The 14128-nt window shown below is 39.1% G+C and overlaps 1 protein-coding gene across 4 annotated transcripts in view; it reads left to right on the top strand.

Moving 5' to 3' along the window:
• The first annotated feature begins 555 nt into the window (after positions 1-555).
• PPP4R4 (protein phosphatase 4 regulatory subunit 4) overlaps positions 556-14128 on the top strand; it is a 72723-nt gene continuing 59150 nt past the window's right edge. For all 4 annotated transcript variants that reach the window (XR_011324684.1, XR_011324683.1, XM_009917941.2 and 1 more), the window contains exons 1-2: positions 556-929; positions 1429-1502. Coding sequence is in view for 2 of the 4 variants with exons in the window: in XM_009917941.2 (XP_009916243.1) it covers positions 813-929; positions 1429-1502 (191 nt within the window). In the remaining 2 variants the exon portion in view is untranslated. The remainder of the gene's footprint in view (positions 930-1428; positions 1503-14128) is intronic.

Genomic DNA, 14128 nt, shown 5'->3' with positions numbered 1-14128 from the left:
CGGCGGGCGGGCCGGCAACGGCCGCGGAGGGGGCGGCGCGCCCCGCGCGTTCGGCTACGGCCGCGCTCGGGAGCTGTTTTGCCCCGCGGAGGCCGCTGTAGCGCCGCGTTGCCCCGGCGACCGGCTCGGCGGTGCTGCGGCGGCCCCGCCGCGGGGTCCGGCGCCCTGCGGGGTTGCCCCGGCCCGGCCCGGCCCGGCCCGGCCCGGGTGCCGTGGCGCTCGCCCGCGCGCTGCCGGGGAGGGCGCCTGAGGGGCTGCGCCGCGGGAGCGGGACGGGGGCGGGGAGCGTCACTGCACCGCAGCGACCGTCCCTCCTCCCGGGGTGGGAGGGCAGAGGCGGCTCCCGGGCACGGCGGCGGGGGGCCGCTCCGCTCCGCGCCCTGCCCCGCCGGTGAGGAGCAGGCTCCGCAGCCCGGGCGCTGCGCGGAGAGGTTCCGCCGTTATCCCCCCCCCCGCCCCCCCCGCGGACGGGGGCGGCCCGCGAAGAGGGGAAACTTGGCTCGGAACTGCCCCCCGCCGAGGTACCAGCGGCTTGCACCGGGCTGCCGGCGCCCGGGCCAGGCGGAGAAAGTTTCCCGGCAGGAGGCCCGGCGGGGGCGAGCGGCGGCGGGCGGCCGCTGCCGCAGTGTGTGCGCTGAGGCGAGGCTGGTGGCGGCGGCGGCGGCGGCGGCCTGCCGGCGGCGGGAGGCAGGCGGCGGGCGGCAGGCGCGGCTGGCGCGCCGGGAGGGGGTGTTGGCGGCGCCGGTCCTGCCTCCTTCAGTGCGATGTGAGACGCGGGGAGAGCATCGGTTGCCAAAGGCTTGAGTTGTTACATGCATCCAGTAATCTTCTTCTCCAGAATGGATTTTAGTCAGAGCAACTTATTTGGATACATAGAAGACCTGCAGGAACTAACTATTATAGAGAGGCCAGTGCGCAGGAGCCTGAAGGTATATGCTGGAAAATAGAGCGATGCTCGAACATCCATTTGAAACCGTGTCTGTTTTATTTATGCACAGCTAACTGAATAGGCAGTTCATTTTTTACAGCGCCAGCATGCTAAAAATTGTTTTCAGTCATTTTGGAATAAACAGTCTCGAATTCTGTATAGCAGGGACTTGATATTTTCAGGATAAGGATATTAAGCTGGAAAAAAACCAGACTAACTTAGGTCTTTAGATTAATTTGTGTGTGACTCGTTTATACTTGTAAGTGATTAATAGTGAGAGTGTCTGACATGGAACTGTACTTCTGTTACACTCATCTTTTCCTGGTGAAAGATTTATTTGATTGAATTTGAAATGTTGGCTAGAGATTTCAAGGATTAAATTCAAATTACTCGTGCAGCTATCCCTGGATATGTGGGGAGGAAGGGGTTGTTTTAAGAAGATTAAAATGATGAAATAGTAAGGCATTGTAAACTCATAATCTCTATTTCATGTTTGACAGACACCAGAAGAAATAGAAAGATTGACAGTTGATGAAGAACTCAGTGATATTGAAAGGGCTGTTTATCTACTCAGGTATTTCCTAAAATATTACTGTGAAACATTGCTGACCATCATGCTTACATACAGCTTTTTTAGTGCTTCACTCTTCACTCCTTTTATTTTCTGTCTTTCAGGAGTAGTTTTTTTACTTTCTGCTACATTAAACATATAGGCAAGATAAAAATAGGTACTGTAATTTTTTTAATAGGATGCCTGTGTACTTGTATAAACATTTCTTTTCTGAGTTCCTAATATGGCCCTCACCAACACTGGGTTGTACTTAAATCTTCTTTTCCCCTGCAGTTGATTTTGCAAGATTCCCCAAGTGTTAACATTAATAACACCAATCATTCAGTAACCTCATATTCGCTCCAAGGCATGAGCAGTTACCACAGACTGATAACAGAGCTGTTTGAGCATACTGTCCATGTCTGGGTCTTCAGAAGAGAAAAGTTGAGAGATTAGTTTTATAGTCCTTAGGAAATACTGTAGAAGATACTATATTAATACTTCCCTGTGATCTGGTTTTTCATTTTACTTTCTTGTTCTTTAAAGTACTTGCAGCTACTTGAATAACTTAAATTTTGATAGTTCAAAATACAGATCTTTCAAATGTTGTGTAAGTCATCTTTGAGAGTATAAATGTTCTGAAGGATTTTGATTTCAATATGCATTTTTAAACAATACCTAGTAATTGGAGAACCAGCTGCAGCTCCCTCTCAGTTTGCTTATTCTGCTAATTTAAGTGCTCTTCTAGTCTATGCCTGTCCTCAATGTTTAGAGTACATATTCTGAGTGCCTTAATTTTCTCTTTTTGGGGTGCATGGCATTATTTTTGGGTAGGCATTTTTGTCCACTGATACTACTTTTGATACTGAATTTTGTTTATGTTTCTTTTAATGTCGAACTTTGTTAAATAGTGGATCTTAAAACTTGCGTTGCTAATAGTGCCTGTGATCAAAAGCAGTCTGTTGACTCTAGGGAAATTCACAAGAAACAGTTTGCATGTGGTGCATATCATTCCAAAGGATGCATATCAATTTTGGTTTTTACCTCATAGCAATCAGCACATTTGACTTTTTTTTTTTTCTTTCCCTGTGTGGCAGCAAATTTCTTTGCTCTTTTCCCAATTAAAGATCATGCTTCCAGCAGTATGTCTTTACTGGATCATTGCCTCGTTAAAGGGTAAAAGGTTCCACTTCATATCTTTCATCTTACTAATTGCTTTTCAACCTGGCCTTGAACTTCTCCTGACATCTTCATCTGCTTTCTCTCTACTTGACAGCTGTTCTGGGGACATACTATTGTTTTCCTTGTGATGAAGTTTTCATTTTTGCCTCTGCATTGTCCTCATGCTGAAAGGTAGCTTCATCTCTGTTTGATAAGCTTTTTGTAAGGCAATCACTTGCTGTGACTGTCCAGGTATGTTAATACAATAATCCACTGGAAGCTTTTGCTATTGAATAGTATATTGCCTTCCCTGTACTGAGTGGAGTATAAGCAAACAAAGTTGAAAAGCTGCCTGTAACACAGGTACTATCCTTTATATAATGTACAAAGGTACAAATTTTTGGCTTGTCTAGCATTTTTAAATCTACTGTGATACAACACCCCTGCCTGTTCCTGTTTGACAATAATGTCAGTCTGGTTTTCTCATGCCTCAGTTTCTCACACAGATGCATTATTTGCTGTCCTTCAGGTTGTCCCTTATGTGGGACTCTCCTTGATATTATCCAAAAAGGACACTGCCTTTTCTGAAAACCTCACTATAAAAATTGCTTTGGTGAGATTGAAATGAATCGTTAATGATGTCTGTGTTGTGCTCCATTTGAAGAGGATGATACTATCTCCATATACATTAAAAAATATGCAAGAACAATAATAGAGAGCATATTTCTTACCTTTAATATCTACAAATATTATCAAAATACTTAGTGTTGTGTCACATTGTCTTTTATATGTCACTTATATATGTAACCCTAATCTTCAAGTTGGAGATTTTTAATTTAGTAAGGAGGGTATCTTTAGTGTTGCTTGTGTAGTGCAATGGAGCTGACTAATACTGAGTGAAACCTTTGTATGATACAGCAAAGCTAATGTTTAGTAATTATTTTCTGTGAAAGTCCAAAAAGAGTCCTTGCATTTTAATGGCTTTCATTCAGAACAAAAAAGCCCAACCGCTTTCTTTTCGCATTCTCCTTTCCCTCCAAAACCTGCCCCGACTTCTCCTCCCCACCCTTGAACTTGAATACTCTGGTCTGCTTATATGCAGAGTTGTTGTATGTTTAGCAGATTCTTGCTTTTTCTAGATTTATGCTTCTGAAGTGTTTTACTGTTGTAGTCTGAAAGCAGGTACATTGACATCCCAGTTGGAGAGAGTAGTACAGCCTTTTACTGTCTGAGGTTTTTGGTGCCTGAATAATGTATTTTGTTTGCTTTGGGGGTGGTTTTTTTTTCCCCTCCTGTGACTGCTTCTTGCTCTACTGTGTATATGAGGAGGTATTAATTTCCCAACTCTTATCAGTTTCATCAGTTCATTCTCCTTTTTTCATCTCTTGTATTACTTCTCATTTGCCAGTAATACTATGGAGTTTCTGGCATGCTCTTGTACTTCTTGATATTGTAAAGTTATTTGTTTTGCTCATCTAGCATGTATTCATATCCATCTAATGATTATTTTGTATTTCTGCAATGTCTTGTCTGTCTATATTTAGCCATGATGTATTGTCATAGATTTTGTAAATTTCTGTTCATTGTCTTCTCGTATGTCATAAATATATGTCCACAAATGCTCTTAGCACATGGTGAGTACATTGACATGTTAATCCTGTTTGAAACCTCATTTTCACAGGGATGTGGCTTAATTTTAATTGGTTTCTATTGTTACCTATCATAGTTTGGTTTTACATTCTAAAGTGCTAATTGTAATTTTGATAATCCTAACAAGTGTTTATATATATTTTTAATTATTATTTTTAGAGGATGACTTTGCTTTCAGTCTCCCCTTTTCTGCCTGTGCTGTTCTTCAGTTAACTATATAATGATGTAGATTGACAAGATGATCTAGCTAAAGCTGATCATTTTTAGTGAGATTAGTTTTCGGCTAAATCAGCTTCTTGACTTGGCTCATCGTGTGGATACAGAAACAGTTGTGCAAGCAAAAAGAAAGAACTTGGTAGATTTCCTGGTGGCCAGTGTCACTTTAATACGACATAAGCATGGTTGAACTTCAGCTTTAGATCATTGTTGCCCAGAGTACTCAGTTTTAATTAGGTAACACTGCAATTAGACTGAGCAAGTTCTAATTTAATAAGAATGTTGTAGCAAATTGGACTGTCATTTTTTGTAATCTCAATTAACCTTGATTCTGGTTGAGGGACTGGGCTTCCTTAGACAGTATTGTCAGAGATGTTTATGAACTTGCCATGGAAATCAAATGGGTTTAGGTGCCTAAAGAGGGAGAGGCATCTGAGTGTCTAGTTATCTATGTTTTAGAACTTCAGCCTGAGTGCTTGGGGGTTTCTGGAGGGTCTAACTGGAATCACTGAAGGGTTGTATTCTGACTGTATTTTGGATGTTGCTGGCCCAACAGAAGAACAAGGAGAGCCAAATAGCTATGTGCATCTCAACCATGTTGGTGTCAAGATTGATGGCTTATCATAAAACCATCAGCAGATTAAGACAACCCGCCAGGCTTCGCACCAAAGTGACTGAATCATTTGCATTCCGCTTCAGGGCGTTGTGACCTCTAGCAGGACAGTGGCAATAAGCAGCTCAGGGACAGTAATTTTTATTCCTGCTATGAACTTTTGCCTGTAGTCTTAGTTTCCATGTTTGCTGATGTTCAATTGAGGTTTTTACTTATTTTTATTTGTCTTACTGTAGCTTACCCTTTTATGGCATGCAGCCAGTAGCAAAATACTTATTCTTTGCCCGATGTGAATCTGGTTTGGATACAAGGATGCTTACTGACATGCACACTGTAGCATGGTTTGTTTTCTGAGGACTCTGCTGATAGATTTCCCATGGGATTTTACATTGTTGTGTGTACTGTATTATTTTGTATTCAGCTACTTTTTGTTTATTTGTGCCTGCTTAGTGTTAAAGCTTCCAGGCCTTGACATTTCTGTCATACTCAAAATAACAGGATAATAATGAGTTATCAAGGTGGAGGATTGGATTATTCACCCTTTTGGGAACATACCGTACTTTGGTTTTGGAGTGATCCTATCTCTCATTTTAGAAAACAACACAATGCCCCTCCATAACATTTAGCACACTTTTTGAAGACACAGTAGAAACTTTATCTAGATTGGAAAGAATTCAATGCCGATAAACTTAGCATGTCTCTAAAAAAAAAAACCAACAAAAAACCAAAAAGGCGTACTTTATTGTAGCCATCTTTGATTAGCTAGAGTATTCTCAAATTCTGAACAACTTTTTATACAGTATATGTTTAAAAGATTTTTTTATTTGGCTTCTAGTTTTTAGTCTTCATCATGCTAGTTTTGGAGATTTTCTTTTCTCTGTAGGTGCAGGCAACTCACCCTTGAATTTAAATGAAAGCTTTCATTTAAATGTAACTTTAGGAGCTGATTATCTAATATAAACATTTTGTCAATTTTTTGTGTTACATAATCATGAGAACTGTCTTCTCTATTCCAGTTAACACAGCTTCTGAAATTATGGTCCTGATACATACATAGTATACTGAAAGATCCAGCTGTCATGCTAAGCACATTGGAAAGTAATTCTTCCAACTACACTGGCAAGCTGTAAATACTAATATAAAAAGTATTTCTTCAGTCTTTTTTTTTTTTTCTCCTTTTATTTTGTAAACTACAACTTAAATTTATAAAAGTTTCATTCCTGATTCACTTAGCTGGATGGATGAATTAGTTGCTTGACCTTGACTCTGTTATGCAAATAAATTAATGTATATGAAATTGATTCTTTCACCTTAAAGTGAAAGGTGTACCTGTAGTCTTTTGAAATGATGCTAAGTCACATAGTTTTTATTAAAATTTAGATTTGTGCAAATACTTCTGTTGATCATATTTGCTCAGTTAAAACTACAGCTGAGGAACCAGCTGTAAATATACAGAGCAGAGGTAATACAGTGCTCTGAGAAACCTCAAAAAAGAAAAAAAAAAAAGAAGAGGAGGAGCAAGAAAAATCTTCATTTCAGTTTTCTTACTCAGACCACAGTCAGTTCAGGAAGATGACGGCAGTGCTAGTCCTCTCCCCATGCTAGCGTTTCTACTACGTTTGCCCTTGTGCCTGCACAGCACATTGGGGAATTTTTCTGAGACAAACCATGAAAATAATGGTTAATTTTAAAACAGATCAACTGTGTGATCCAGGACTTTGTGCACCTGAAAAAACCCCTGTGCCAACACAAAAGAATTGGGTAGCAGCATGGGAACAGTGCTTGGGAGTGGGTGAAATAGCTTTGAGACTTAGCGCTACATTTGGCTGGCTTATGGTTTTCATGAAGCTAAGGTTTCCTCGTGTGTAGTTTCACAGTCAAGTTAAGTTGAATGAAGCTCTTCCTATATCAGAAAGAGTAGCTCTTCTCTCCTTTCCTTACGTGACTGCATGTTAATGATAAAATTTTTGTGCCAGCACTGATGCTATTGCAGCCATGCAGTCTTGGTCAGATAACAGAACTGATGCCAATGCTAACAAATTTTTCACGTACTTGCTTCCAACAAAATGTGCAACTGCATGAATGCTCACGCTACTGTAAGCAAGAGCATGAACAGAGAAGAAGTAACAGCTGGTATATCACTCTCCCATCAAGAGCAGAACAGGTTTAGTTCAGGTTACACTAATCTTGAATCTACACTTTGAACCTGTGAAGTCAAGTACTGGTTGAAACTATTAGAGAGTATAAAGTATCAGCTGTACTGTATTTAATGAGGCTTTTGACATTAAATGGACTTCTAGAAGTCTACATGAGAACTGCGATGTGTGAGATCAGTGGTAGCTCTTCCTTATGCATTGTCAGATTCTCCTCTGGAGATGTCAATTTAAGTTTCAGAGCATCTTTGTGCATGACACAATAAGGAGAAACTAGGCAGCTGTATGGATGCCTTTTCTAACGGTAAACACAATTGAAAGAACTGCAGGTTTTCTTAACTTCTAAAAATTGTTCTGTTGCCCTGGGAAAACCTTATCGTGCTCCCCTAGAAAAGATCTATCCAGCTAAATATTTACAGTGTTTCTCTCTACATGACAGATCCCATACAGGAATAGCACGTTGCCCAGCCGGAGATTGAGTTTGTTTTGGTTTTTAGATGAGCACTGGCATTTAATAAATAACTTTAAGAGCTGCACGGTTCATTTTGAGATGGCACATAATTAATGTGTAAGTATAATAGCTCTCCTTTATATCACCTTCCTTAGAAAGCTCCAAGTGTTTGTAACAAAATTTTGTAATTCTAAGGAGCTTTTATCCTCATGATTGTTCAATACTACTAACTTATGTTTGTATCCTTTGCCTGATTTGGCAAGAGATAATAGTATTGTACTAGTTTATGTCAGGACCTGGAGATGCATCCAGTGGAAACTGCATGAGGATGTAGATGGGAAGATACAATGATTTGTGTTAGAATATATCAAAGGTACAAACTCTTCAAAGAGTAGGTCAAGCTGTCCATTTATGGCAAGTCTGAGAACACTTTCACATGATGGGTGCCCTGTAATATAATGACTGTTGCATGCTAGTGACTGAAACAAGTACCTAGTGGATTTTTTTGCAAACTCCTTCTGGTGTTTTGAGGACTACTTTATTGTAGGCATAGGGAGCCCTTCATATGTCATGGCGTGATGCTTCCATGGCCCTGCACTCTGCTCTACTTCATTTGTCGCTGACAGAGGGAAGCAGCAGCAGTTAGTACTGGCCCAGCTACTCTTCCCCTAAAAGCAGTAGCAGACATTTCTGAGTTTTGTGAGTATCAGGATAGTAGCATGCACCATTACCTGTCCCAAAAATCTGAGTATTTTGAAGCTTTTCAGAACTGTGATTCTTATTGCTGATACCCCATATATATTTTACATTCAGAGCTCTTTTAGAATCTCCACAAAGTGAGGCAGATAACACTCCATTATGTATTGGTTCACATTGCTGCACTTTGTAAACTTTGTGTGAAGGTAAGTTGTTTTACTGAGGTGAAATTCTGATTATAATTTAAGGACTTCAGGAACTAGGACTTCAGGAACTAGGACTGCAGGCTTGGGCCTGTGTCTGTGCCTCAACTGATATGCTACGACAGGAATAATTTGGAATGAGTCAAGAAATAGCTTCATTGAGATTTAAAATTAATCCTGTTCTCTAGGGTATACTTGCAGAAGTGTTTTATTTAGCTATTTTTAGAGTTAACTTTAGTAATATTAATGTTTTTGTCTTTGTTCAACCAGCTGGTAGTCTAAATGCCAATACTGTGGTAATGTTACACTGGATCTTTGTCAAGCCTTAGAGCCCAAAGCTTTATGTCGCAGGAAGGAAACGAGGGTTGTTTCATCACTTAAACAGAAATTTTTACACTGGGAAAACAGAATGGGAACGTAGACAGTTCTTGGGACTAAATAGTTCAAGGAGGTCTCCATTATTAATTGAGAAGTTCTCCTACTTTGGTAAGGGTATCTTATTTAATCTTTCAGGGGCAGATTTTTGTGTAAGAAAAGTTCTCTTTAGGTCTTGAAGACAAACTGAAAAGGAAATTGGAAGTGATTTCAATAGCGGGGGTTTCTACAGACATAGTCTGGCAAAACCTGCTAAAGAACCAACTGTTTAAATTATACACAGTTATAGGACTCTGTGCCTGAAAAAGAAGGTCCCTTCAGATTCCAAAAATGATGCCACAAGTGGCATCTCTAGCCACGGACAGAGTTATGCCCTCAGGGAAGGATTTTTAAAGATAGGCTAGTGATGCAAAAGTAGCAAGAACCTTTTCATTTGAAGGTGATAGTGATGTAACTGAGTTGTTCTCAAAAGTCACGCTTTGAGAATTAACGTCCCTGGCATTCTTACATCTCGATTCCCCCCTCCTCCCTCCTTGCCCCCTGATGTATAACTGCCTCCCTAGATCAGGTTGTGTATGGGTCTTTCCAGTCTGAACAATAACAGTATTCTTTGCAGGCTTTGAAAATAAGGGTTCTCTAACTCTTACGCCTCAGTCTGTTAAAACTAGTTTTACATGGCTATCACATTCACTGCAGTTCTTGAAATCACTCCTCTCTTCACGAATAACCTTGCTGGTCTCATGGAGACACTTTTTGACAAGATGGAGTCTTTCCCATTGAATGTTAATTCCCTATAGCCTATCAGATGAATGCCCCTGTCTACAGAAGAAAAATGTCTTTCTGCTTTATGAGTCATAATAAAACAGAATGAGAAAAGAGACAAAGAACCACTTGGAAACTTCTGCTAGATCTCTTAGATACATTTGTCTGAGGCATGGTTTATTGCCTCTGGCTGATACTTTTATACAAGCAGGAAAATGTAACAGATATTTCATATCCTTTTTATTATTTGAATGGACTCCTGATGATGCAGTTATTCTTATTTGAATTCTTCCTTTTAGCTTCTTTTGCATTCAGATAAATGTTTCTGCATGTTTCTTTTTGCTAAGCATTACCCTACGAGGGGTAAATGTTAAGGAATAAAAATACCAGGCTCTGCATATATTCCTCTGTATCTTGGTAGTGGTTGTTTCAGGATCAGTTTTCTTTATTCCATGTTGTGTGGCTGTGGGTTCTGAGAATGTGTGCAACTCTCGTGCAGATTAGCTGAGTCACTCCTTGTCAGTCCTATCAATTCACAGCAGGACTGAGGGGAATTGCTATGCTTTCTTGAACTTGTTTCCAACAATAGTTAACATCTTGCCCATCTACCCCTTACATATTAATGGATTTTAGATACCTACACCTTTCCTAACAGACTCTACGGATAGACAATACTTCTTAGTTGTTGTATAATTCCAAAATTACACGCTCTTTGTTTACAGAAACATGCTACAGTGTGATTTTAGTCCCAGTGTTTCTCTAATTCCTACTTTCCTGTTGTTCCACTGTTCCTAAATTTACTATAGCATAAGAAAGTCAGATTCAGACTGTGTGTAAGCAGGGACAGATAAACTGACATGAATGGAATTGCATCATTGTAAGTGTGTATGAATCCAAGCTAAGTATAATAACTAGGGGTCTTGTTTTATTGACTTTATCTACTTAGAGTAGCCAGGAAGGTATTTGTAGGTCTTCCAACATTTTTTTTACATTTATGTTTTCTGTAAGATTATCTAAATAAAGGTGACCAGCATCACTAAGTCAAAATAATGTATAATGATGAAGAAAGACTGAAGCCCCAAAGAGCATAGTCTTACATTCTTTCTAATGGGGGGGGGGGGGGGAGAAGTAATTTATTCATTCTTGTCCTTATCTATTTTTCAATAATCATCCAGTTTAAGAGAATTCTGACTTTGCATGTAGATCAGTACAGACATTTTTTTCCTAAAGCATTTTCCTCATAGGTTTTTAAACTTAAATCTTCCACTCGATTGTGAAAAAAAGTAAGAATTTTTTTTTCTTTCCCCAGTGTATCTTAAATTGGAATGATATAATTAATTTTTATTTTTTTAAAATGACAACGCACTGTAACTTTGAATAAAATTGCAAAAGTTGCCACAGCTTTCTGTGGAAGTCCAGGAGCATGAGGAAGGGTATAAGCAGAAAGTCTTGTAGCCTCTGTTTTTTTGCTTATGAGAATAGCTTTGTGTACAAATTGTCAGTTATTCCCCTAGTAAAAGCTTTGAGTCCACATTTCTTGAAGTAAAACCAGTGAATTAATTAGGGTAGGTATCAGTTAGCTTCCCCCCCCCCCCCCCCCCCCCCCGATGACTATTGTTGAGCAACAAAGAGCAACACGAAACACTGGAGCCATCAGTTTATGTTAAGATAAATAGAAGTTGTTCAAAGCTGCCTGTGTAACTCCAACACATTTGTCTTTACCAGTTGGAGAAGAACAAGAAAGTTGGATTCAAGCTGGGTGGAATCATTGATAACTGATATAAACAGAGCTGCACAGTAGGAGAAGTGTTGTTGCCCTCAGTAATACCAATACATTTTGCTTGCAAGGGGTTATGTCTGCACAATGTGATGATTTACTGTTTGCCTGTGCTGCCTGAGAAGCGCAGCTGACCAGCTTGTGGTCTGACTTTCCAAAGTAGTATAGACTTTCTTTTTTGTTGTTTGTTTTTTTTTTTTTCCCCCCTCCTTTCTTTTTTTCTTCCCTCACCCCTCCCAGTGAAATTGCTTGGTAACTTCTGTTACCAAGAGTATATTGAGAAGGCTAGACTAGGGACAGTAAGAAAATGCTTTAAAAATGCTAACTATGTTTTGCTAACTGTGTTGCAAATATGAATTGATTGTATTGTCTCAGACAGAATAAATGTATGTAAAAGAGAAATGTGAAGGGCATCTGCTTTAATATACATATTTACATGGTAATAGTACTTACATTGTTGTGCAGGCCTGGAGATAAAAATGCTGGCTTTAAAGGGAGAAACAGAAAAGATGCCATTTTCACTGCTGAAATTGTAACTGAGCTTTTTGAGGAGGAGGATTTATGTCCATATTAAATAGCAAAACATGAGTCACTGCTTCATTGCTGCTTGCACCAAAATTCTTCTGTTATAAACAGTTAATCTCCTTTATGTAATTTCATTTAAAAGCTCAGGATTAGTATACCTATTTCTCTGCCACTTTGGGAGCTAGAAGTTATTTAGGGTATAGTCTTCAGGGCAAGATTTATTTTTATTTTTGCTTTTTACAACTGCATCAAGTGCTAACCACTAAATCAATGGAGAAAAGAATGATGACTACTTAAAATTAACCTGCTTCTTTAGTACAGGTTTTAGCCCAAGAGTATGTCTATTTCCTCTTATTCTTATCACCATGTAAGGCCAACTGTAGGTGTATTTTGACAGTTACTTGTAACTTCTTTTGAACATTGCATGCCTGTTGTATTACACACAAAGAAAATACTTGCACCGTGAGTTTGTAATAAATGATTAGGTGCATATGGTATGGAAAAATCAACTCTTAAGGGCAGATAAATACACTTATGCTTTGATCACCTAAACTGTCCCACCTGTTTGAAAGTGATGTGTTAGAGAGTAGATAGATCAATAAAATTAATGTTCAGATCTTTGTATCTTATTTATTGCCAATTCTGAAGGCTTTGAGTACTTTCTTTTCCAGTGCCTCATCTTACTTCCTTATGAAGTGAAGAGGATGATTTTTTTTTTTTAAATGAATAATTGCAAAGTGGCAGCTTTTGGACCTATTGCGTATAATGCCCACATCTATAAGACCCGTGAACTGAAGAAGAATCTAAGTAGATTTTAGTACTTGTTAGGTCATTTGAGGTGTTCATGACTCACTTTACCTGCTTTTTGGTGAAGGATGCAAGAACTAGGTATTTTTTTATTCTGTTGCTCTCCCTTTTTGAGTCTTAACATGCAGAAGTCTGTTTTTATTTTTTCCCAAATGCTATTCCTTCCCTTGTAAGTGCATACATCTTATTTTCCCTTTCTTTGCCATCATCCCTATGACTGAGGGTTTGCCTTAAGCTTGTTATCTTCAGGAGACTACACACTGAATACCAGTGGAGATGGTTTATGTGACATCTGTAAAGACTATGTTGGACCTGTGATACTTGTAAAAAAAAGTCTGGAGTTCTCGATGCACTGAAATAACATTGATATTCTAAGCACTGTATGCTTTTTTTAAGGTAAATTCTACCTGTAGATATCCATTTGCATGGATGCCATATCGGATACCTAATAAAAGTATTATTCATGCAAATTGTGTTAATATTGTACAATGAGTTTAGACTAAAAATTTAGTGTCTCACACTTTTTAGTGGTCAGTTAATTTTGTTCATTTTCAGTAACAAACAAACTGGGGTGGGGAAGCTGTGTGCAAACGGTATTGTATCAATAGTTGCCTTTTACTGCAATTTTTCTTTTTCCATGTTACTTTTGCTTGATACTAACATAGTAAATAGATAAGCCAGATATTCTGGTGGATAACGCTGGTATGCTGTGAAGGATCTATGCAGTTGAGCATATTTGACACGCATTCGAAGGAAAGAGGTACTCTCTTCTTCCAGAGATGATTCTGAACTAATTTTAGTAAATGTGGGTGGAATTACTGGTAAATGCTTTATTTATTCTTTCCATTGCAGAATGTCAAACTCTTTTTGGGATAATTGTACCGTTAGAAATAATTCAAAATATGAGTATGTGAGGAAAAAATAGTCTTAACAAAAGGCTGTTTAAGATCATTGTAGTGATTTTGAAGGTAGGGAACGTTATTGGGATTATAATTACCTAAACCTAGTTGGGTATGCAGGAGGATTCTGGTGGTGTGCTCATCATGATTTTAACAGGAATGTAAATACAGATGAATTATCTGTATATATAATACTCATTTTTATCTACTGTTTGAAATTATTCTGCCAGAGAACTGGAAATTTGCAAGACTTGTGTCATCACTTCCATTTGTTTGTTATGTTAATTGTATTATCCAGTTTGATTATCTGTCCACTCCAAGCTGTATGTCATCAATGGAACAGATCTCATATATTTCTGAGA

The sequence above is a fragment of the Haliaeetus albicilla genome, chromosome 5 (genome assembly GCF_947461875.1).
Source record: "Haliaeetus albicilla chromosome 5, bHalAlb1.1, whole genome shotgun sequence".
NCBI classification, from domain to species: Eukaryota; Metazoa; Chordata; class Aves; order Accipitriformes; family Accipitridae; genus Haliaeetus; species Haliaeetus albicilla.
The sequence above is the reverse complement of the archived record's forward strand: the minus strand, read 5'-3'. Positions and strand labels throughout refer to the sequence as shown.